The sequence below is a fragment of the Octopus sinensis genome, linkage group LG2 (assembly GCF_006345805.1).
Source record: "Octopus sinensis linkage group LG2, ASM634580v1, whole genome shotgun sequence".
NCBI lineage: Eukaryota > Metazoa > Mollusca > Cephalopoda > Octopoda > Octopodidae > Octopus > Octopus sinensis.
Genome location: NC_042998.1, coordinates 206192323 through 206215294, shown reverse-complemented (window position 1 = coordinate 206215294; position 22972 = coordinate 206192323). Strand labels below are relative to the sequence as shown.

Genomic DNA, 22972 nt, shown 5'->3' with positions numbered 1-22972 from the left:
ACTCTGCTGGCAACAAAGGGCCTCTCTCTCAGAGTGAAAGGCAGATTTTATGATGCCTGTGTGTGAACAGCCATGCTACATGGCAGTGAAACATGGGCTGTGACAGCTGAGGACCTGCATAGGCTTGAAAGAAATGAAGCCAGTATGCTTTGCTGGATGTGCAATGTCAGTGTGCGTGTACGAGAGTGTAAGCATCTTGAGAGAAAAGTTAAGAGGCATCAGATGTGGTGTGCAAGAGAGACAACTGTGCTGATATGGTCATTGATGCATGTGGACGAGGACAGGTGTCCTGGAAGGAACCTGTGGTAGAGACCTTGGAAGACATGGGACTAAGTGATGAAGCATGTTCTTCACAGAGGCAATGACTAGTAACTGAAACATTTGGCAATATGCTGTGTTTGAGAAGACTTGTCAAGCCAAGTGAAATTGTAGTCATGGCTGATGTTGGTGTCACATAACTGGCACCCATGCTGGTAACATGTAAAGAGCACCATTCGAGCATTGGATCTCCCAGAGGCAAAGTGGCTAAGTTCCTTTCAAGCATTGGGCCTCATAGAGGCAATGACTGAAACCTTTGGCATTATGTCATGCTTAAAAAGAAGACCCTCCAAGCTGAGCAAAATTGCAGTCATGGCAGGTACCAGAGTCATGCAAATCGCACCCATGCCAGTTGCATGTAAAAGCACCCATTACACTCATGGAGTGGTTGGCAGTAGGAAAGGCATCCAGTCATAGAAAAACATGCCAAATCAGACTTGTTTCAGGTGCAACCTTCCTGCTTGCCAGCTCTGGTCAAACCATCCAGCTCATGCCAGCATGAACAACAGATATTAAATGATGATAATGATGGTTGTACAAATGATCCAGTGAGATGAATCTCTTGCACAGAACTGGTACTTTTGCTGTTATAAATGCTTAGGTCTATTTCCAGTTTATGAAGTCCCTGTTAGACAAAAGAAACAGGCTTGGAAGGACTGGAAGAACGGTGGTAGCAGGGAAGTGTATCAGACTGCCAGAAGGGAAGCTAGGAGGCAGGTGTATTTAGCCAGAGGGGAAGCATATAAAAAATTTGCCAATGTTCTGTGCCATGAGGATGAAAGACTTGAGGTATTTCGTGTTGCAAGACAGTGTGTGAGAGAGGATCGTGACGTGGTAGGAGAAAAATGTGTTCACAAGGATGACGGTTTACTTGCGCTAAATGAGGATGCAAAGAGAGGTTTGGAGACGCCACTATGAAAGGTTGCTGAATGAGGAAAATGAATGGGATAAAGAGAGTCTGCCAAATGTCGACCCAACAGAGGGACCAGCTATCCGAGTTGACAGTTCCTTGCTAGTTAAGGCAATTAGAAGCATGAAGACAGGGAAAGCCCCAGGCCCCAAAATATCTGGCAGTGTTGGCTATAGCCTAGTCACCCATACAGTTAACCAGGTGATACACGAAGGAGTCATTCCCAATGACTGGTGTAGCAGCATAATAGTCAACTGCTACAAAGGTAAAGGTGACGCCCTAGATACAAATAACTACAGGAGTATCAAGCTGTTGGATCAGGTAATGAAGGTTACGGAGAGGGTCATAGCCCAACTAGTTAGAGAGAGAGTTAGTTTAGATGAGATGCAGTTTGGGTTCGTGCCGGGGAAAAGTACCACTGATGCCATATTCCTGGTGAGACAGCTGTAGGAGAAATACCTAGCCAAAGATAAGCCCCTGTACCTGGCTTTTGTTGACATGGAGAAAGCCTTTGACAGGGTCCCCCGATCCCTTATCTGGTGGTCAATGAGGAAACTAGGGATAGATGAATGGTTAGTGAGAGCTGCTAGTAAGGTGAGGGTTGGCAACGAGTACAGTGAAGAATTCCAGGTAGAGGTAGGGGTCCACCAAGGTTCAGTCCTCAGCCCCCTCCTATTTATCATAATCCTCCAAGCATTAACGGAGGAATTTAAGACAGGATGCCCCTGGGAGCTCCTCTATGCTGATGACCTTGCTCTAATTGCTGAGTCACTATCAGAACTGGAGGAGAAGTTTCAGGTGTGGAAGCAAGGATTAGAATCGAAGGGCCTTAGAGTCAACCTAGCTAAAACCAAAGTCCTAATAAGTAGGAAGGTAGACAAATCACAAACACCTTCAGGTAGATGGCCCTGCTCGATCTGTAGAAAAGACGTAGGTAGAAACTCTATAAGATGCACCAAGTGTAAGCTATGGACACATAAGAGGTGCAGCAATGTCAAAGGAAGGCTAACTAGGAAAATAGTTTTTGTATGTGGCAGATGCTCAGGAGCAATAAACACTGAAAATGCGCAGAGACCAACTTCCACCACATTCCAGGGAGAAAAACTAGAAATAGTTGATAGCTTCCGTTACCTAGGGAACCAAGTCAGTAGCGGGGGTGGGTGTGCTGAAAGTCTAACTGCTAGAGTAAGAATAGCCTGGGCAAAGTTCAGAGAGCTCTTACCTCTGCTGGTGACAAAAGGCCTCTCACTCAGAGTAAAAGGCAGACTGTATGATGCATGTGTACGAACAGCCATGCTACATGGCAGTGAAACATGGGCCATGACTGCTGAGGATATGCGTAAGCTCGCAAGAAATGAAGCCAGTATGCTCCGATGGATGTGTAATGTCTGTTCATTCATGACAGAGTGTAAGTACCTTGAGAGAAAAGTTAGACCTAAGAAGCATCAATTGTGGTGTGCAAGAGAGACGTTTGCGCTGGTATGGTTATGTGACAAGAATGGATGAAGATAGTTGGGTGAAAAAGTGCCACACCCTAGCAGTTGAGGGAACCTGTGGAAGAGGTAGACCCAGGAAAACTTGGGACTAGGTGGTGAAGCATGACCTTCGAACTTTAGGTCTCACCAAGGAAAGGACTAGAGACCGAGACCTATGGAAGTATGCTGTGCGCGAGAAGACCCGGCAAGACCAGTGAGAACATAACCTGTGGCCTACATACCTTTCCTTCTTGGGAAGCACGACCTTCGAACTTTAGGTCTCACCAAGGAAATGACTAGAGACCGAGACCTATGGAAGTATGCTGTGCGTGAGAAGACCTGGCAGGACAAGTGAGACCATAACCTGTGGCCTCTACCTGGGATGTAGCCAGTCCACTTTTGCATACCTTTCCTTCTTGGGACACAATACTCTACTTGTGAAGACCTGTTGAGGCAAGTGAGAATAAGAATCAAAATCGATGAACATCAATGGAAATTGTAGCTGTGATACCAGTGCCAGTGGCACGTAAAAAGCACCATCCAATGGTGGCCACTGCCTGCCTCGTCTGGCACCTGTGCCGGTGGCATGTAAAAAGCACCCACTACATTCACTGAGTGTTTGGCGTTAGGAAGGGCATCCAGACCCCAGTTGAACCGTCCATCCCATGCTAGCATGGAAAGCAGATGCTAAATGATGATGATGATGAAGATATTGTGGTCAGGTAGCTTAATTCTGTTGTAAGTTAGGTGATGCTCGTGCTGGAGGCAAATATAGTGAAAGCCAAGTTGTTTTAATTATGAAAAATGGGATTGATTTTGGAGATTGCTTTCATCATTTAATGTCTGTTTTCTATGCTGGCATGGACTGGATGGTTTGACAGGAGCTGGCAAGGTTGGGAGCCACACCAGGTTCCATTGTTTTGGCATGGTTTCTATGGCTGAATGACTTTCCTAATGCCAACCACTTTACAGACTGTACTGTGTGCTTTTTATGTGGCCACAGTACTTGGCAGTCAATATATAGATGAGTAACAGATGGAAGCTTGCAGGATAAACTAAGTGGAAAGGGCAGCTGAGCATTAACGACATCAGCTTATAGAAGCAATTAGTATGGACAACTGAATTTGAACATCCCCGATATTAACATTTAAGTCTATGTGAAATTTCTGGGAGAACCTTTATGTGAATTTTGCTTTTTATTTGCTCAAACACCTACCTCTGCTCTATATTCTTTACTTAACACATTATCATTTTCCATATGAATAATGGTAAAGAGTATATAATGTTGTTGTTACAATATTCTATCAGTGAAAACAGCCAAGTGACAACAGAGCTAAACACTTATAAGAAGTTTGCTTCCCAACCACATGGTTGCAGGTTCAGTCCCACTGCATGCTACATTGGCACAAATGTATTATTCTATAGCCTTGGGCCAACCAAAACCTTGTAAGTGGATTTGGTAGATGGAAACTGAAAGAAGCCCATCACATATATATATATATATGTGTGTGTTTGTCTCCCACCACCACTTGACAACTGGTGTTGGTTTGTCTACGTCCCCATAACTTAGCAGTTTGGCAAAAGAGACCAATAGAATAAATACTAGGCTTTAAAAAAAAGTAAATACTGGGATCAATTCATTTGACTAAAATTTCTTCAAGGTAGTGCCCCAGCATGGCCACAGTCTAATGACTGAAACAATTAAAAGATTAAAGGATGTTGTTCTATCTTACAAGATGTTCAACTCTAAGGCCACATGCTTAATTTGCAAATTATAACTTAGTTTCTAATGATTTTATATAATAGCACAGCTGTTACTTAGAAGCAAGTGTGACTTGGTATGTATCAACTTTTGCTTATTGTTTAAGATACTGATGGAGTCACGAGCAAAGACTAACTCATACCCCCACTGTTTGACTCAGTGGAACATGTAGGATGTAACAGAGGCCTGTCACACCAGGTCAGGGAAATCCTGCTTCTGGTACCATGCAACCTAGTACTACCTTTCTCATGGTCAGGTGGTTAGCAACTAAACTGGCTCCTCCACTTGGCTTGCTAGATGAGCTCATTGTAAGCCAACAGCCAAACACATAAGTGGTGCCTCGTAAAAAACATTGGTAAACTGCAGGTTGTCCTAGACCATTGCTATGTAAACTCCAATGAAAGACATGTTGACTACTTTTATCTCGGCTGAGACATCGCCTGGTTTCCATTATTCCTGGGTAACGCTTGCAGGATTAGCAAAACTATGCTGTAAGAGTCAACAACAAACTTTGGATTCATCCAAAACCTACTCACCTACTAATCAACCCTAAACAACTCTCTCTTCTGACCTCCTTCAACACCCATACTCTGAAATGTTAGGAGAATGTCCAATATCTTAATACAAGCAATGGTTAGATATTGATACACTTTACAACAAACAACACTGGTAATGATGGTGTTGGTCTCCTGGTCACCCTCTTTGCCTACATGTCCCTAGTATCTGTCACACCCATCTCTCAGCTTGTACTTGATTCTACATTTTCCAGTAATTAGAACCTCAGAAGTCTTGGCCTAAACCACTTATCAGTTGCTACTAGTACAGTGAAGGAAGACACAGTGAGCCATCAATACCATTGGATGAAATTCCTTTCTACCAATACTTGATGACTGGAATGCATGTCTACAGATCTTGCCATAAAATCCATGGACATTTTTAGACAAACCAAATAAAAGCTCTGAAAGTTTCTCAGACTTTCTGTCAGCAATCTCACTCTACAAACGCAGCTTTCCACAAAGATCATAACAAACTTTTCCTGCACAAAGGCCCACAAAAACTCTCACAAATTGACCGCATTTTCTGTCATCAAAAGTATTGTAATTCTAGCCAAGACTGCAATGCTTACACATTTCATTCTTTTGAATCAGACCATTAAATTCTGATTTTGCCATGATGTAACTCTCACTTTCCATTATAATCAACCAAAGCACAAAAGCCTACCATGATATATCTGGTCCTTTCTGTCCAACCCAGATACTTCCACATCCTTCCTTATAACATGCAAGGATAAATTCATCGAACTCAGTGTAGAACCTCCTGACCAATTGGAGGAATATACCACATTATTGAAGTCTGTTGCACATGTTGCTGAGCAGCATATCCCCACTGTGCAGCTCTCAAAGAAGAAAGCTCCTTAGGAGGGTGCCAGAGTTCAGGAAGCTCAAAACAGCCTGGCAGTGTGAAACTAGCAAATTAGTAGAACAATACTGTTGCAACACTTAATGCTGTGGCAGCCTCATCCTTAGCTGTTTTGCTCAGCAATATATTGCAAACCAAAAAGCATGAGCAAATCAGCAGTATAAAAAAATCAGATGACAGCAGACAAGTTGCCACAGTGTAGAAAGCCATAAACAACTTGTCTGATTGCAAATCTAAATGAGTGTCAAAACTAAAGACAAGTAAACTGCAAAGTTGATTTACTGGCTGGAAATCCCACTTTGAAAAGCTGCTCAACAACTGCCATGGACAGTTTTGTTGTGACACCAATCTCAGCACTGCTCACCAATATTCCAACTGGTGAAATTGTCTTTGATGAAGCACTAACTGTTGCTAAACCACTCAAATTTGGCAAATCATATGGTGTAGATAATGTGCCTCCAAAGTTTTCGAAATCCCAAGTTACTTCTTATGCTTGATCCTACTTACATCATATCAAATTCCATCAGAATTCAAGCTGGACCACATCATTCCAGTTCTGTAAAAGGAAGATCTATTGGAATACAACTCATATCATAGCATTAACCTGATGTCATGCTCAGCCAATCACTTCAGCTATTCCATGCTCAATCGCGTCTGAGACCCTATTGAATCTCTACTCAGATCAAACCAAAATGGCTTTCACAGATACCAGTCCACTTTAGAATGTATTTTTGCTCCTCATTGACTCAGTGAAACCATCTCAGCAAAGAAAGGTATGTCTCTGTGCACTGCCTTTGTGGATTTCACCAAAGCTTTTGACTCAGTCCACTGTGAGCGAATCCTTTAGTTTCTCTCTGCATATTGCATACTAAATGAAGTTATAAATGCTATCCACTCTATCTGCAAATGTTTCATATGCACCCTGACAGAGACACTGACACACAGTCAACACAGGAGATTTTCGAGGAGATATCTGAGCTCCATTCTTTGTTACAGTCTTGGATTATGTACTACAGCACACTATAGTATCTGAACTAGGAATAACTCTCTATCCCTGTCACATCGTCCAGCATTGTACCTCAATCACCTAAACTTCACAAGTGACATCACACTCAAACTCTCCTCACAAATCTAGAGTCAACAGCCATTAAATTTGGTCTCTCAATAAACCACTTGCAAAGACCATAATCATTGGTGAAAATGCTGGTGCAGCTGAGCTTACACTTTTATAGGGGCTCATTGAGTTATTTACCAATTTATGCTACCTAGGCTCTTGTATTCATTCTACCAGCACATAAAACAATAATATTCATAACACAATAACATTGTCAGCATCCAACAAGCTGTAGAAAAATTGGAAAGCACAATTGTGGAATGACCTAAAACTCTTCCTGTTTCATGCTATAGTAGAATCTGTTCTTTACAGCTCTGAGTGTTAGTCTCTTATGCTGGCCCAATGGTGATTGTTAGGCAGCACAGGCACTCAACTTCTGTGCAAAGCCTTTAACATTTCTTCTGCTGACCATATATCAAACATGTTTCTATGTGGATCTTTACTACTTGTCAACCAGATAGTCAAACAGACAGCTAAAATTTGCAGTCCACAGTTTATATTGAAACTCTGAGACATTCAAGCTTGGTAGTCAGGCCTGCATGACATATGTCCATGAACTTATGTAGGACACGGGACTGTGCACTATGTCAGAGCTGGCATGCACAATGTCATCTCATACAGCTTGGTAGGCAATTTGCTCTCAAGTTGGAGTCAACGTCAGTAAGTGATGTGGCATAGACTAAAGAAGAAGAGACCTATACTGTGACAACTGAGTGGAATGGAGCAGTGTGAAAGAATGTGCCTTGCTCAAGGACCCAATGGGGTTCAAGAATCAAATCCATAACCTTGTCATTGTGAGCACAACCATTAAGGTCACTCAACTTCACATGAAATAATTTTATGTAGTCTCTTAATAATACTAATAATTCTTCATGGAGAGGGTCATAGCCCAACTAATTAGAGAGAGAGAGCGTTACTGTTCGGTTTTGTGCCAGGGAGAAGCATCAGTGATGCTATATTTCTGGTAAGACAGCTGCAGAAGAAATACATGATCAAAGATAAACCTCTGTACTTGGCTTTCGTTGACATGGAGAAAGCCTTTGACAGGGTCCCCCAATTCCTTATCCAGTAGTCAGTGTAGAAACTAGGGATAGACGAATGGTTGGTGAGAGCTGTACAAGCCATATATGGGGATGCTGTCAGGTGAGGGTTGGCAATGAGTATGGCGAAGAATTCAGTTCATTGACTCTGGAAGGATGTAAAGCAAAATCAACCTCAATGCAGTTTGAACTCACCACGTAGTGCATAAGAAACCTGTATCACAGTCAAACTGCTTCATGTCACACCAAACTACAAGCATTGAAGACTTGTCAAACAGCATTTATTTTATATGTAGAACAAGTTTAGTTAAGAGTTTTCATTGAGAAAATATTGAGAAAGGTAATAGAGATTAGTTTTATCAACAACATTCTCCAACACTATATCTCTCTCTCCCTTTAATGAAACTAAATCCAATGGAGACCTACTTTGCAGTGTTACAGTGGATTCTTACCTTAAAGAAATCTGGTGAAAGCAATGTTGTCTCTCCCCACCAGACATCAACAAAGCTTTTGACTATGTCTGGGGCATGTGACCCTCCAATCAAAATTATCTCCTCCCTGTGGCCTCCATCCATCTCTCATCTCTTGGATTAATAATTTCCTATTAAATGGCACAATCATTGCATGTGTTGATGATACTCCTTCTGTTCAAGCGTTTGGTTTTCTCCTCTGCTCTCATTCTTCTATACATAACTGTTCTTGCCATCACATCCCACAATGTCCTATTCTTATACACATTGTATTCATTGTTCCCTAAGTGTCATTCACATGCAATGGAAAGTATCTCCTGCCATACCTGAACTGACTCCAGGAATAGAGACCTCTAATAGGAATGTACCAATCTTGTCTTCGCCAAGTGTAAAAACTAGCCCTACTAGTCAATCTAAGTTTACTTGTCTTCAGTTTTGATGCTCACTTAGATTTGCAACCAGGCAAGACTTTAAAACTTTGAGGTTTTTACTCTGCTTTTTTTCTTTCCAGCTCATTGAGGCTGTGGTGTTACCTATTACACACAAAGAGAGATTTGAAGCCCTTGGAATTCAACCACCAAAAGGTAATTTTTTTGATAATGTCAGTAAAATACAGTCTCAGCTTTCATAGATAAACATTCAATTGAAATTTTAAATCCTTCTCCTTCTTGGCTTGGTTTCTAACAAAGATTAGGAAAGCTGTTGTCCTTGTCGTCTGCACACCCGTTTATGGCTGATAAGGCCGATGTGGGATGGACATATCCAATTGCAGTGATGACAGAAACATGATTGTCCAGAGTCTGATGATGTAGCTGCATTATTTTCTCGCCTCTGACATTTGTCTTCAAGAGAGGCACTGCAAGGGATCTCCAAGAAGGAAACAGCATCACCAATGGTATGGTGCCAAGTAGCATGGTCAACTGTTAGAGTGGAACACTCACGATAATCAATGTCACAAATGCTAAGGGACTGCTTCAAGCAGTCCTTGAAACACTTCTTTGGTGCCCTCCTGTTGCGGTAGTCAGTGGTTAGCTCACCATACATGATGATCTTAGGTAGGCGGTGGTCGTTCATCCTGTCAACATGTCCTGTCCAGTGTAGTCATGTTTCAAATAAAATGGCTTCCAGGCTGGTGACTTTTGCTCCCTTGAGGGCCTTAGTGTTGGTGATGTAGTTGCTCCAGTAGATGTTAAGGATGATACGAAGACGTCGTTGGTGAAAACGTTCAAGGAGCCTGAGATGACAGTGGTAGGGGGCCCCGGACTCAGAGCCATGCAGGAGCATCATCAGGACTCAGAGCCCTGTAGACTCTGACTTTTCTGCTGATCTTAAAATGCTTATTATTGCACACATGCCTGCACAGTCTGCCAAATGCCTTGTTTGCCTGTCTGTTGTCGATTTCTTTGTTGATATTCACATCTGATGAAATGGTATATCCAAGATAAGTGAACTGCTGTACCGACTTCAGTTCTGTTTCGGCAAGGGTAATGTGGGGCATCCTGTACTCTTCCTGGGGAGCTGGTTGGTCTTCAGTCTTTTTCAAGCTTACTTCCAGCCCAAAGACCTGGGCAGCCTCTGCAAAGCAGGATGTGGTGTGCTGCAGGGCTCTTTCTGTGTGTGCAACAAGTGCAGTACCATCTGCAGAGAGGAGGTCCTGGATGATTTGCTCTTGTGTCTTGGTGTGGGCCCCTCTTCTTGGAGATCTTAGGTAAAATTATACTAATGTGTCCTTCTGTTCTAATTTAATTAAATTCTGTCTTTGTGCAGCTGAAGATTGCTCTACATTTTAAATTGAGGTAATGAAATGATTGCATTGTTCAATTAAATGGAGTTGCATGAAACGATCGTACTGCATTACCTTTGGATATCCTTGTTGCTTATTTTGATTTTTTATATATATATATATAGATATATAGATATATAGATAGATAGATAGATGTGTGTGTGTGTATATATATATATATATATACAGGCAATAATGGAGGAATTCCAGACAGGATGCCCCTGGGAGCTCCTCTATGCTGATGACCTTGCTCTAATTGCTGAGTCACTATCAGAACTGGAGAAGTTTCAGGTCTGGAAGCAAGGGTTAGAATCGAAGGGCCTTAGAGTCAACCTAGCTAAAACCAAAGTCCTAATAAGTAGGAAGGTAGACAAATCACAAACGCCTTCAGGTAGATGGCCCTGCTCGATCTGTAGAAAAGGTGTAGGTAGAAACTCTATAAGATGCACCAAGTGTAAGCTATGGACACATAAGAGGTGCAGCAATGTCAAAGGAAGGCTAACTAGGAAAATAGTTGTATGTGGCAGATGCTCAGGAGCAATAAACACTGAAAATGCGCAGAGACCAACTTCCACCACATTCCAGGGAGAAAAACTAGAAATAGTTGATAGCTTCCGTTACCTAGGGAACCAAGTCAGTAGCGGGGGACGGGTGTGCTGAAAGTCTAACTGCTAGAGTAAGAATAGCCTGGGCAAAGTTCAGAGAGCTCTTACCTCTGCTGGTGACAAAAGGCCTCTCACTCAGAGTAAAAGGCAGACTGTATGATGCATGTGTACGAACAGCCATGCTACATGGCAGTGAAACATGGGCCATGACTGCTGAGGATATGCGTAAGCTCGCAAGATATGAAGCCAGTATGCTCCGATGGATGTGTAATGTCAGTGTTCATTCATGACAGAGTGTAAGTACCTTGAGAGAAAAGTTGGACCTAAGAAGCATCAATTGTGGTGTGCAAGAGAGACGTTTGCGCTGGTATGGTCATGTGACAAGAATGGATGAAGATAGTTGGGTGAAAAAGTGCCACACCCTAGCAGTTGAGGGAACCTGTGGAAGAGGTAGACCCAGGAAAACTTGGGACTAGGTGGTGAAGCATGACCTTCGAACTTTAGGTCTCACCAAGGAAAGGACTAGAGACCGAGACCTATGGAAGTATGCTGTGCGCGAGAAGACCCGGCAAGACCAGTGAGAACATAACCTGTGGCCTACATACCTTTCCTTCTTGGGAAGCACGACCTTCGAACTTTAGGTCTCACCAAGGAAAGGACTAGAGACCGAGACCTATGGAAGTATGCTGTGCGTGAGAAGACCTGGCAAGACCAGTGAGAACATAACCTGTGGCCTACATACCTTTCCTTCTTGGGAAGCACAACCTTCGAACTTTAGGTCTCACCAAGGAAATGACTAGAGACCGAGACCTATGGAAGTATGCTGTGCGTGAGAAGACCTGGCAGGACAAGTGAGGCCATAACCCATGGCCTCTACGTGGGATGTAGCCAGTCCACTTATGCATACCTTTCCTTCTTGAGACACAAAACTCTACTTGTGAAGACCTGTTGAGGCAAGTGAGAAATCAAAATCGATATCGATCAACATCAATGGAAATTGTAGCTGTGATACCAGTACCGGTGGCACGTAAGCGAACCATCCAATGATGGCTGTTTGACAGCGCTGCCCCGACGGGCCTCCATGCCGGTAGCACGTAAAAAGCACCATCCGATCATGGCCGTTGCTAGCCTTGGCTGGCACATAAAAAGCACCATCCGACCGTGGCCGTTGCCAGCCCCGTCTGGCACGTAAAAAGCACCCACTACACTCACGGAGTGGTTGGCGTTAGGAAGGGCATCCAGCCGTAGAAACATTGCCATATCAGACTGGGCCTGGTGCAGCTTTCCATGTTAGCATGGGTTCTACGAATGACTGAGGGCTGGCGAACCAGATGGCTGCACCAGGTTTCAATCTTGATCCGGCAGAGTTTCTACAGCTGGATGCCCTTCCTAACGCCAACCACTCCGAGAGTGTAGTGGATGCTTTTACATGCCACCAGTTTCATAAACAGCTAACAACTGTACAACATACCACAATCTTGTTATAATTAGTTGTTTGTTTTTATTTTCCTGGTAATTTCAACTACAGAAATTTAATATCCAACTCAGACTTGATCAGTTAAGTGAATACCATAAAAACTTTTTGCCTGTTTGGTGCAGTAGAAATATGGTACTCTTGTCTGATTCATTAATCTAACAGAAATTCTGTTTAAAAAAATTTTTTGTTCTGCTTTTTTTTTTTTCATAAATAATGTTTGTAGACAGCTGAAAGTAATATAAGAATGTTTTACTAAAATTTTGAACAAACTTCCATGTATTTTATTCATATAATCATTTAAAACTATTAACTTTTTGAAAACTTGATTGCCATGCAATATTAAAATATTATTCTTGCCAAAGTAAGACACCGTTTTAATTTTTATATTTCTGTATGATAAGATACAGGTGGTGTCTATAAATACCAACTACAGGAAACTTGAAGAAATTTAATGTGGAGGATTTCTTTAAAAATCATAGCTATGTGTGATGAGTTTATATTAAAACCAGTTCAAAATACAGTTAATCTAACAGTCCTTCCTCCATATCTTTATATTAAAAGCTTACAGATTTGTACCTAGGGGATAAGCTTAATCTGTCATTCTGTTTAATAGAACCATCTGTCCTTGAGAAGAATCAACACCATTGTAAACATTCCAGCTGGGTTCTTTCCATCAATTTTGCTGAATGCTGTACTTCATCCTTTCACCAAAAATCTGAATAAAAGTTATCTAGTGATACTGAAAATAAATGAGAGATTATAGTAATTAGCAAATTAGCACAGTGATCAAAATAGGCTTGATGTCCAGTTGAAATTATAGGTAGATGCAAATATTAAGACATTTTGCCTGTCTAAAGATGAGGTTAACCATCCAAAATAATTGAGTAAATCAGACTTCATTTTTTGGAAGAACAGATGGATTAGAAGGATTAAAATGTGAAGTAATAGTTGATGCATTTTAATCTGGTTTCAAATGAAATTTAAAAACATGCTGCTGATGTCATTCATTAAAATAAACTTTTTGTTATCTCCTATCTCTACTATTGCCAGAAGACCCATGGAAGAATTTTTTAAATTAATCTAATTTAAAGATGGTCTGTCATATATATTTTGCCAGATGGTTTAAAGTATTTCAAAGGATTTTGTTTTTCAGAATCAGAATTTCCTTTAAATTTAAATCTCACTCACTGCTGCACCCATTGCATTTCTAATATCTTTTACCGTTCCCTCTTCTTGTGATCATGTTAATTATCGATGATGATGATGATGATGATGATGAATATGATCCCAAGATCATTTGTTGATATTCTTTGAATATAATAATTCTACATATCAGCCAAGTGTGATTTAAAGAGCTGTTGAAAAGCTTATTTTAAATGGATTTTGTATGAGTAAATTGAAAATTCACCCCTTGGTATAACTAGTCTTCCAGTTAAGATCTAACAGAAATTTCATTCCTATCCCATATAATTCATTCTAGAAGATAGGAAAGAAATCACTAAAATACAGCTTCTTTGTTAAATGCAAACTAGTCATACATAAAAAGAAAGTTCTGGAAAATTATTTACTCTATTCTCCTTTTGTTTCACCAGGTGTTTTGTTATACGGTCCCCCTGGTACAGGTAAAACCTTGCTAGCTCGTGCTTGTGCTGCACAGACCAAATCTACTTTTCTCAAGCTTGCTGGTCCACAACTTGTACAGATGTTTATTGGAGATGGTGCCAAATTAGTACGAGATGCATTTGCCTTGGCTAAAGAAAAGTCTCCAGCTATAATTTTTATCGATGAATTGGATGCTATTGGTAAATATATATTTTGCTTTTCATTCAAATCATTTTGGAGTTGGTTTTTCCTTCTTTATGGATTTGTTTATTTCTGTTGTCTTTTAAATCAACTGATCTGTATTTGAATTTTTTTCTGACTAAACTTCATTTGTTATTATTACAATCTATTTCTGTGATTTTTGCTGCTATTTTTAAATATAAATTTAGTCCTGAGCTACTGACAAAGGCCATTGTGTTTGTTTAGGTTAGGTAACATGTTGCCACTAGTGTTTATCTTGCTAAAATGTGTTTCAATGTTTGGGATAAAAAGAAAAAGCAATTTTCACATAAATGATAACTTTTGTGGTCTCTCCTTGCCAAGTATATTATAAACTTCCTCCAACTCAAACAACTTGATGTCATGAAAGCTATACAAACCAATATGTATTGAGAAGCTGTGAGCAAGTGCTAGTAGGGGTACCTAGGGTTTGGTTCTAGTCCTCCAAACCATAACAAAGTAGTTTAAGACTGGGTACCTGTTGAAGATCTCCTGTGCTAATGACCTTGTTCTTATAGCTGAATCTGTTGTAGAATTAGAAATTCCAAGTGTGGAAGCAAAACCTAGAATCAAATGGCCTTAAAGTTAAGTTAGCAAAGACCAAAATTTTAGTAAGCAGGAAAACAGAAAATACTCTTCTCCTTCAGGTAAATGGCTTTGCTCAGTATGCAGGAAGCCAAACTATAGACACACGAGAGAGAGGTGCAGTGGAGTCAGAGGAAGGTTAAAAGTGAAAGTAATCTTTGTATGCAGAAGATTCACAAGAGCAATAAATACTGACACATGGGAAATAATTTTTTTTTGATTGCCTAGAGGGATCTCTAGAAATAGTAGTTTCTGTTGCCTAGGCGACTGAACTAACAGTGGAGGAGGATCTTCTGAAAGTATACTGGTTGGAGAAAATTCAATGGTCTCTCTGTGAAAAACAGATTGTATGTTGTTTATGTACAAGCAACAATGCTATATGGCTGAGACATAGTCCCTAAATGAAGCTAATATACTCTGTTGGATGTGCAATGTCAGTGTGCATCTATGGAAAAGTGTTCATGTGTTGAGAGAGAAATTAGACATGAAAGGAATCAGAATGTGTCAGAAACAATGCATTGTTATGGGCGTATGATGCATAAGGCTGAGGACAGCTGAAGAAAACATTGTTAATCACTTAATGTGGATGGGATCTGTGGAATAGGGAGAATTTGGAAGATGTGGGATGAAGTCATAAGGACCAATCTGTGAATGTTGAGTCTAACGAAGATAACAATTGGCTGAGATTATTGGTGCTTGAGAAGACTAATCCATCATGGCAAGACTAAGGTGCTAAAAGCATTACGTTTGTGTCTCTACACACAACTCGGCCCCTCACCCAACTTATCCCTTTCAAGCCTTCTTCTCCACCCTTACATCCCTATGTCCCTCTTCTAATTACAGCAATATTCAGCTGCTGAATGATAGCAGACTTACATATTTAATCCCCTTCCAGTTATCTCCCCCTCTCCCTTTTAACAGCCACTCCTCTCGACTCCAGTTTCCTTTCCGTGCTACCAGTCATCTTTCCTTCTACCCTCAACTTTTGACCCTTGTGGAGTATTATTATTCTTCTCTTCACCTTTTCTGTACAGCCATTAATTTTGTTCCGGTGGCACGTACAGCCATTAATTTTGTGCCGGTGGCACGTAAAAAGCACCCACTACACTCATGGAGTGGTTGGCGTTAGGAAGGGCATCCAGTCGTAGAAACATTGCCAGATCAAACTGGGCCTGGTGCAGCCTTCTGGCTTCCCAGACCCCAGTTGAACCATCCAACCCATGCTAGCATGGAAAGCGGATGCTAAACGATGATGATGATGATTGTTGACAACAAATCCTTTCTCTATGTTGTATCGACAGTGGGGAATCTCAGAATTCAAATATTTTTCAGTGAATGTTCACTTACAAGAAACAGATGTCAAATCCATACTGTTCCACTTATTAGACACATTCAGGAAGTCCGATTTATTATCTTTTCCCTTCTTTTTTGAATTGTATTGAAGGTGTCATGGAGTTATTTTCCTACTTACCCTTACTTTTAGGGACAAGATAATGAATACAAGCAGCTTCAATGCACAGGTTAGGATTAGGGTTCAGGACAATAAAATCATAACATTCTGTTTTTGTGGATTTAATAAAAGGTTTGGTTTGAAATTATGAAAACCTTGCCAAATATAAAAGGCACCTGAAGAAGGCTGTGGAGTGTGTAACAACCAAGATGGGGACTTTAGCCCCAATATATCAATGAATTTGTATAATTGCCCACCTCAGACACTCAACCTTTATTAATATGAAAAATTGTATTTAAAACATTTTGCATTTCTAATGCAATTTATTGTTTATATATTGAGAACAATTCCTCCACCACTAATCAGTCTAAGAATATTTCATGTTATTCTGTCATCATTTAGTTTTGATAGTTTCTGTTTGTCATTTTCAGTATTTACATAAAAACCACTTTATATCATCTTTAAAATCTGTAGATTTTAAGTTCATAATAAAAAAAATATATATAAAAGACCTTGATTGAAACTTGTAGTGAACATTCAAGTCCTCATCTTATCAAAGAATTTATCTCATAACATTTCATTTTTTCTAGGCACAAAAAGATTTGACAGTGAGAAAGCAGGTGACCGTGAAGTGCAAAGAACTATGTTAGAACTTTTAAATCAAATGGATGGTTTCATGCCAACTTCTCAAATAAAAGTAAGATTTATTATTTTTTTTTCAGTAAATTATTTAAAAGTCATTTAGACTTTTTTCTTCAGTTCATTTGCTTTTGTGTAAAACCCTCAACAACCACATCTTACAAAGTGATTTTTTAATGCAAATACAAATGACTTGTAATATTTTAAATAACCAGATAAATCCTCTTCTTTTTTTTTTTTTTTTTTTTTATTAGAAAGGCAGGAAGAACCATTAACATGCTGGTCAAAATGCTTAGAAGCATTTCATTCAGCTATTCAAAATTCCTCTGAGGGCAATGTAATCAATTTGTGCACCTCCTCTGAAATTGCTGGCCCTGTGCCAAAATTTGAAACCAATATTTTAAGTAATTAGTACTCCTGTCTTGCACAATTGTAATTAATTATTGACTTTGAGAGTGGATGAACTTGAACTTGAGACAGCATTCACCCGGGGTGGGTTGAGCTGGCTTCATTCATCCTCAACGCTGCATCTCTCACAAACGCCAACCAGACCTGGCGATTTGAGGCTAACGACCACATGATCTCCAACCACTCCTTATTCCAGACATGGGGGCCTAGGTTGGGTTCCAAATCAGCCTTGACTGTCATCAGCCAGGTTTTTCGTTGTCCACCACATCGCTTTCTCTAACCCTGAAGGGGAGCTGTGACAATTGCTTCATAGATGAATTCTCCTGGTTGATGACGGAGGGCATGACCCAGCCAACGCAGACGTCTCGTTAAGATGACTTGTCAGAGGGAGGTGATTCTGCACTGGTGTCACACCGAATTGTTGGAGGAAGTTAATAACATTTCTGAGTTTGCCACGAGTCTCTCCATGCCCATCACATCTACTGATAAATGTTACTTGCTTCATGATGAAATGGAGTGAGATAATTTTGACAGACAACTCATAATTTTTAACAAAAAGTAAACAAACAATCTACATTAAAAGTTTTATTACTACTTTTCAATAAACAACCCTGTAATTTAGAATTTTTAATTTGTTTTTCTTTTTTCTTTAATTATGATTGATGGTTTTGAAAATAGTTTTTCAAATAAATTCAGCTGAAACCTTATCATGTTTGTTAACCTCATTCAATATCCCAACTTTTCCCACTTTCCAGGTCATTGCTGCCACCAACAGAGTTGACATCCTCGACCCAGCTCTGCTCAGATCTGGTCGTCTTGATCGTAAAATTGAATTTCCTCATCCAAATGAAGAAGCAAGAGCTCGCATCTTACAGATTCATTCTCGGAAAATGAATGTTTGGTAAGTAATGGATATTTTGCTGTTGCTCAAGACATTCCTTTGGCCAATTTCCCTCTTCCCTGCCCCATAATCTCCTTACTCTATATAACTCTTCTTGTCCATTTTGAAGCTCAATAGTATTTATAATCAAATGTAGTGTGCAAGAGAGGCGACCGCTGGTATGGTCATGTAATGTGTATAGTTAAGTTAATTTTTTGGCTCAAAAAGCAAGGCCATATAGGGGGACATGGAGTTATGTACAGGGAGGGTGTTCATGCAAAGAGTTCAGGCCATTTCTGGTCAAGAGAGACTTTTAGGCGAGCAGTCATCGGCATCTTCACTATCTTGTCTGGCAGCTTATTCCATGGATTCGCAACCCGGACGGAGAAAGCCCCTCTCCTTCGATTGAGATGAAATCGTCGCAGATAGAGCTTTTCGGAGTGACCCTGCAGCCGATGCTCTGGAGCAGGAGTGAAGAACAGCTCTTTCGAGAGTTTACACTTTCCGCTTATGATGTTGTGAGCGAGAATGAGATCACCACGGCATCGTCGTTTTTCTAGAGAATAAAGGTCGAGCGTCTTCAGCCTTTCTTCATAAGACAAATGCTTGAGACCAAGAACCATGCGGGTAGCCAGCTTCTGGACTCTTTCGAGATGATGTATGGACGAGGACAGCTGTGTAAAGAAGTGCCGATCTTTAACTGTGGAGGGAACCTGTGGTAAAGGTTAGACCCAGGAAGATATGGGATGAGGTGGTGAAGCATAATCTCTGAACTTTGAATCTCACAGAGGCAATGACTAGTGACTGAGACCTTTGGCAATGTGCTCTGCTTAAGAGGACCTGTCAAGCCAAGTGCACCTGTGCTGGTAGCACACAAGAAAATCAACCTTGTACATTGGGTATTAGGTCTCATGGAGGCAAACTGGCCGAGTTCCTTGCAAGCGTCGGGCCTCTTGGCGGCAAATGGCTGAGTTCCTTTCAAGTGTTGGGCCTCATGGAGGCAAGGTGGCTGAGTTCCTTGCAAGCGTCGGGCCTCTTGGTGGCAAATGGCTGAGTTCCTTTCAAGTGTTGGGCCTCATGGAGGCAAGGTGACTGAGTTCCTTGCAAGCATTGGGTCCCATGGGGGCAAGGTGGCCGAGTTCCTTTCGAGTGTTGGGCTTCATGTAGGCAATGACCAAGACCTTTGACATTATGTCGTGCTTGAGAAGATCCATCAAGCAGAGCAAAATCACAGTCATAGCTGATACCAGTGGCATATAAAAACACCCATTACACTCTTGGGGTGGTTGGCATTAGGAGGGGCATCCAGCCATAGAAAACCATGCAAATCAGACTGGAGCCTGGTGCAGCCTTCCTGCGTGCCAGCCCCTGTCAAACCATCCAACCCATGCCAGCATAGACAACGGACATTAAATGATGCCAAAACTGAACAGGGTTAATGATGATATTCTACAAATTATCTCACTTTACTTGCTTTCCCCATCTCCTCCACTTTTTATCATATCTCGCCTCCTTCCAAATTTTATATTAAACACTGCTTCATTCTTTCACATTAATATTCCCTTCATCATCATCATTTAATGTCCGCCTTCCATGCTGGCATGAGTGGGACAGTTTGACAGGAGTCAGCCAGGCAAAAGCCTGCACCAGACTTCTGTGGCTATTTTGGCAGGATTTCACAGCTGGTTGCCTTTCCTAATACTGACCACTCAGCAGAGTGGACTGTGCTTTTTATGTGGCATAAGCACAGGCAAGTTCAGTTTTGGCAAGGTTTTTACAGCTGGATGCCCTTCCAAACACCAACCCCTTTACAGTGTGTCCTGGATGCTTTTTAAGTGGCACCTACACTGACAGGGTCACCAAATAACTTGCAAGTCAAAAGTCTTTTGAGAAGAGAGGGGGCATTGGAGGAGGTGATCTTGTGTCAGATGATGAAAGGTTATAGTGAGACAGAAGCAGGTGTCTTGCTGTAGGAGAGAATTATCAGGAATGGAGACAGAAACAGATGTGCTGCTGCAAAGGAGATACATGGTTACCCATCCTGAAGGAAGTGCAGGAGGAGAGAGAGTGGAAGATAGCAGGATAGAGATGGTGGTAAAGTGCTGGGCATGCTCACAAGGGACAGGGATCAGGATATAAATGGGATGGTTGAGTAAAGGAAGAGAGAGATATAGATGGTGGCGAGTGCCAGGGCAAACCCTTGAGGTTCAAAAGTCATAATATAAGTGGCAGGGTATTGTGAAAGAAGCATGGTCAGAGTGCAGAGGGGTGAAAATTTGGGTATATATAGAGGTGGGGGGGCTCAAATTGTCCTAACCTTGTTGCCTTAACAAATAAAAATAGAATTTTATTCTTTATTTATTGGGTGAGTAGGGGAGATATGCATGCAAGACTTCAGTTTTTAGGAAAGGTGAAATAATAAGAAGTGGAGGTAGAAACTCTGCTCAGTGAGAGTCCGTCTTGATTACTCTATATTGATTATTTCAGAAGCAGTTTAATAAATCATTTCTATTAGTAATACCATAGTTGCTGTTAGTTTTAAATATTCCACCGTATCAGCATCTTAAAGCAGGAATTAGTGAATATAGACTTTGAAAAAAAGCATATAATCCTTTCTTAAATGAATTTCACTGACATTTCTAATCACTGAATTTGCTTTTGGTATTTTTTTGACATTGAAATCCACATCTTTTAACATCTATCTTCCATGGGTTAGATAGTACAATAGTTCTGAGAAATGCATCTTGCTCCATAGCATGGTTTCTATAATTGGATGCCCTTCCTAATGCCAGCTGCTTTATAGAGTATAACAGGTACTTTTTTTCATTGCACCAGCACTAGGGAGGTTGCCATGCCATCTGCAAGACTAAGAACCTGTCTTAAGCACCTAACTGGTGCTAATGTAGAAGTGGGTCACTTTGTGCTAAGGGATGAGAAGTTAAAGTAGGAAAGAAGGAACCAGAACAGGAACACATTGAAGCATGAAAACCAGCAGCAGGTTTAACACCTCAATAAAATGTTTTATGTTATTTAAAAGAGAATTTTTTGCCCTACAAGATAGTGTTTTGATTTTATTGATTTTTGTGTATTTTCAGATCATTAAAATGGAATGTCAAGTGGACAAAACTGAGCATTTTCAACACCATTTGCTTTTTGCATTTAATTGAGGTGTTAATCCCTCCAAAGTTGCTCATGAGATTTGTGCTGTGTATGGAGGTGAGCAATGCCTCAAAGTACTGCCCACCATTGGTTTTTATGTTTCAAAAATGGGAATTTTGACCTCCAGGACAGATCACACACCAGTCAACCAATTGAGATCAATGAACGTTGCCCATTGCGTGAAGGTGGTTCCCTACAATTTTTGGATCACAATCCATCTGCTCCACCAATTCTCTGGTCATCTGAAGTGGATTTTCGTGAATCACTTTTCATCGAACTCAATTGGTTGATTGGTGTGTGATCTGTCCTTAAGGTCAAAATTCCTTTTTTTGAAGTGTCCGTTGCCAGCATCGCCTGGCCCCGTGCCGGTGACACGTAAAAGCACCATCCATTCATGACCGTTTGCCAGCTCTGTCTGGCATCTGTGCAGGTGGCACGTAAAAAGCACCCACTACACTCATGGAGTGGTTGGCGTTAGGAAGGGCATTCAGCCGTAGAAACACTGCCAGATCAGACTGGGACTGACAAAGCCTTCCAGCTTCACAGACCCCAGTTGAACCGTCCAACCCATGCTAGCATGGAAAGCGGACGCTAAATGATGATGATGATGAAAACCAATGGCGGGTGGTACTTTGAGGCATTTCTCCTTCTCCATACACAGCACAAATTTCACAGGCAGCTTCAGCAGGCTTAACACCTCGATTAAATGCGAAAAAACAAATGGTGTCAAAAATGCTGTGTTGTCCGCTTGACATTCCATTTTAATGATCTGAAAATACACAAAAATCAATAAAATTTAAAAATCAAAACACACTATCTTGTAGGGCAAAAAATTCTCTTTTAAATAACATAAAACATTTTGCCAATGCATTTTAATGTGAAATTGTTCATAATAGTTTTGTGGTCTCTCTTACATATTAAATCAGATAAAAGTTGTCAATCCAGTAATGTGTGGGCCTATTCATTTTAATTTAAACTCTATAGACTAGTAGGGTACAAAGCGACCACCTTAATGCTAATATCACAATAAAATGTAGTGAGAAAGAGTATCTAATTCCAGTCATGACAACCCATGGAAAGTAGATGTAAAAAGATGGTTATATTCTAATGATAGTCTAGCTTCAGTTGATTGGTTTTGCATATTTGTTTATGGATTATGTTAAAACAAATATTTTATAGTATTCAGAAGAAAAATTCTGCAGTGCTACATTTTGCTCTGTGATTGTAGCAACATTTGATCTTATGAAATTGGTAGTTAACCCTTTGGCATTTAGATTATTCTGTCAAATGTAACGCTTGTATCATCATCATCGTTTAACGTCCGTTTTCCGCGCAAGCACGAGTTGGACGGTTCGACCGGGGTCTGGGAAGCCAGGGGCAGCACCAGGCTCCAGTCTGATCTGGCAGTGTTTCTACGGCTGGATGCCCTTCCAAACGCCAACCACTCCGTGAGTGTAGTGGGTGCTTTTTACGTGTCACCTGCACAGGTGCCAGGGGGGGTCTGGCATCGGCCACGATCGGTTGGTGATTTTAACGTGCCACCGGCACGGAAGCCAGCCAAGGTGGCGCTGGCATCAGCCACGTTTGGATGGTGCTCTTTATGTGCCACCGGCACAGAAGCCAGTTGAGGCAGCGCTGGCATCGGCCACGTTCGGAT

General features: G+C 41.0%; 1 protein-coding gene across 1 annotated transcript in view; it reads left to right on the top strand.

The window, feature by feature from the left end:
- LOC115232072 (26S proteasome regulatory subunit 6A-B) overlaps window positions 1–22972 on the top strand; it is a 48875-nt gene that overhangs the window by 22654 nt on the left and 3249 nt on the right. Inside the window, exons 8-11 of the mRNA XM_029801946.2 lie at window positions 9020–9092; window positions 13966–14175; window positions 16820–16926; window positions 18032–18177. Of these exons, the coding sequence (XP_029657806.1) occupies window positions 9020–9092; window positions 13966–14175; window positions 16820–16926; window positions 18032–18177 (536 nt within the window). The remainder of the gene's footprint in view (window positions 1–9019; window positions 9093–13965; window positions 14176–16819; window positions 16927–18031; window positions 18178–22972) is intronic.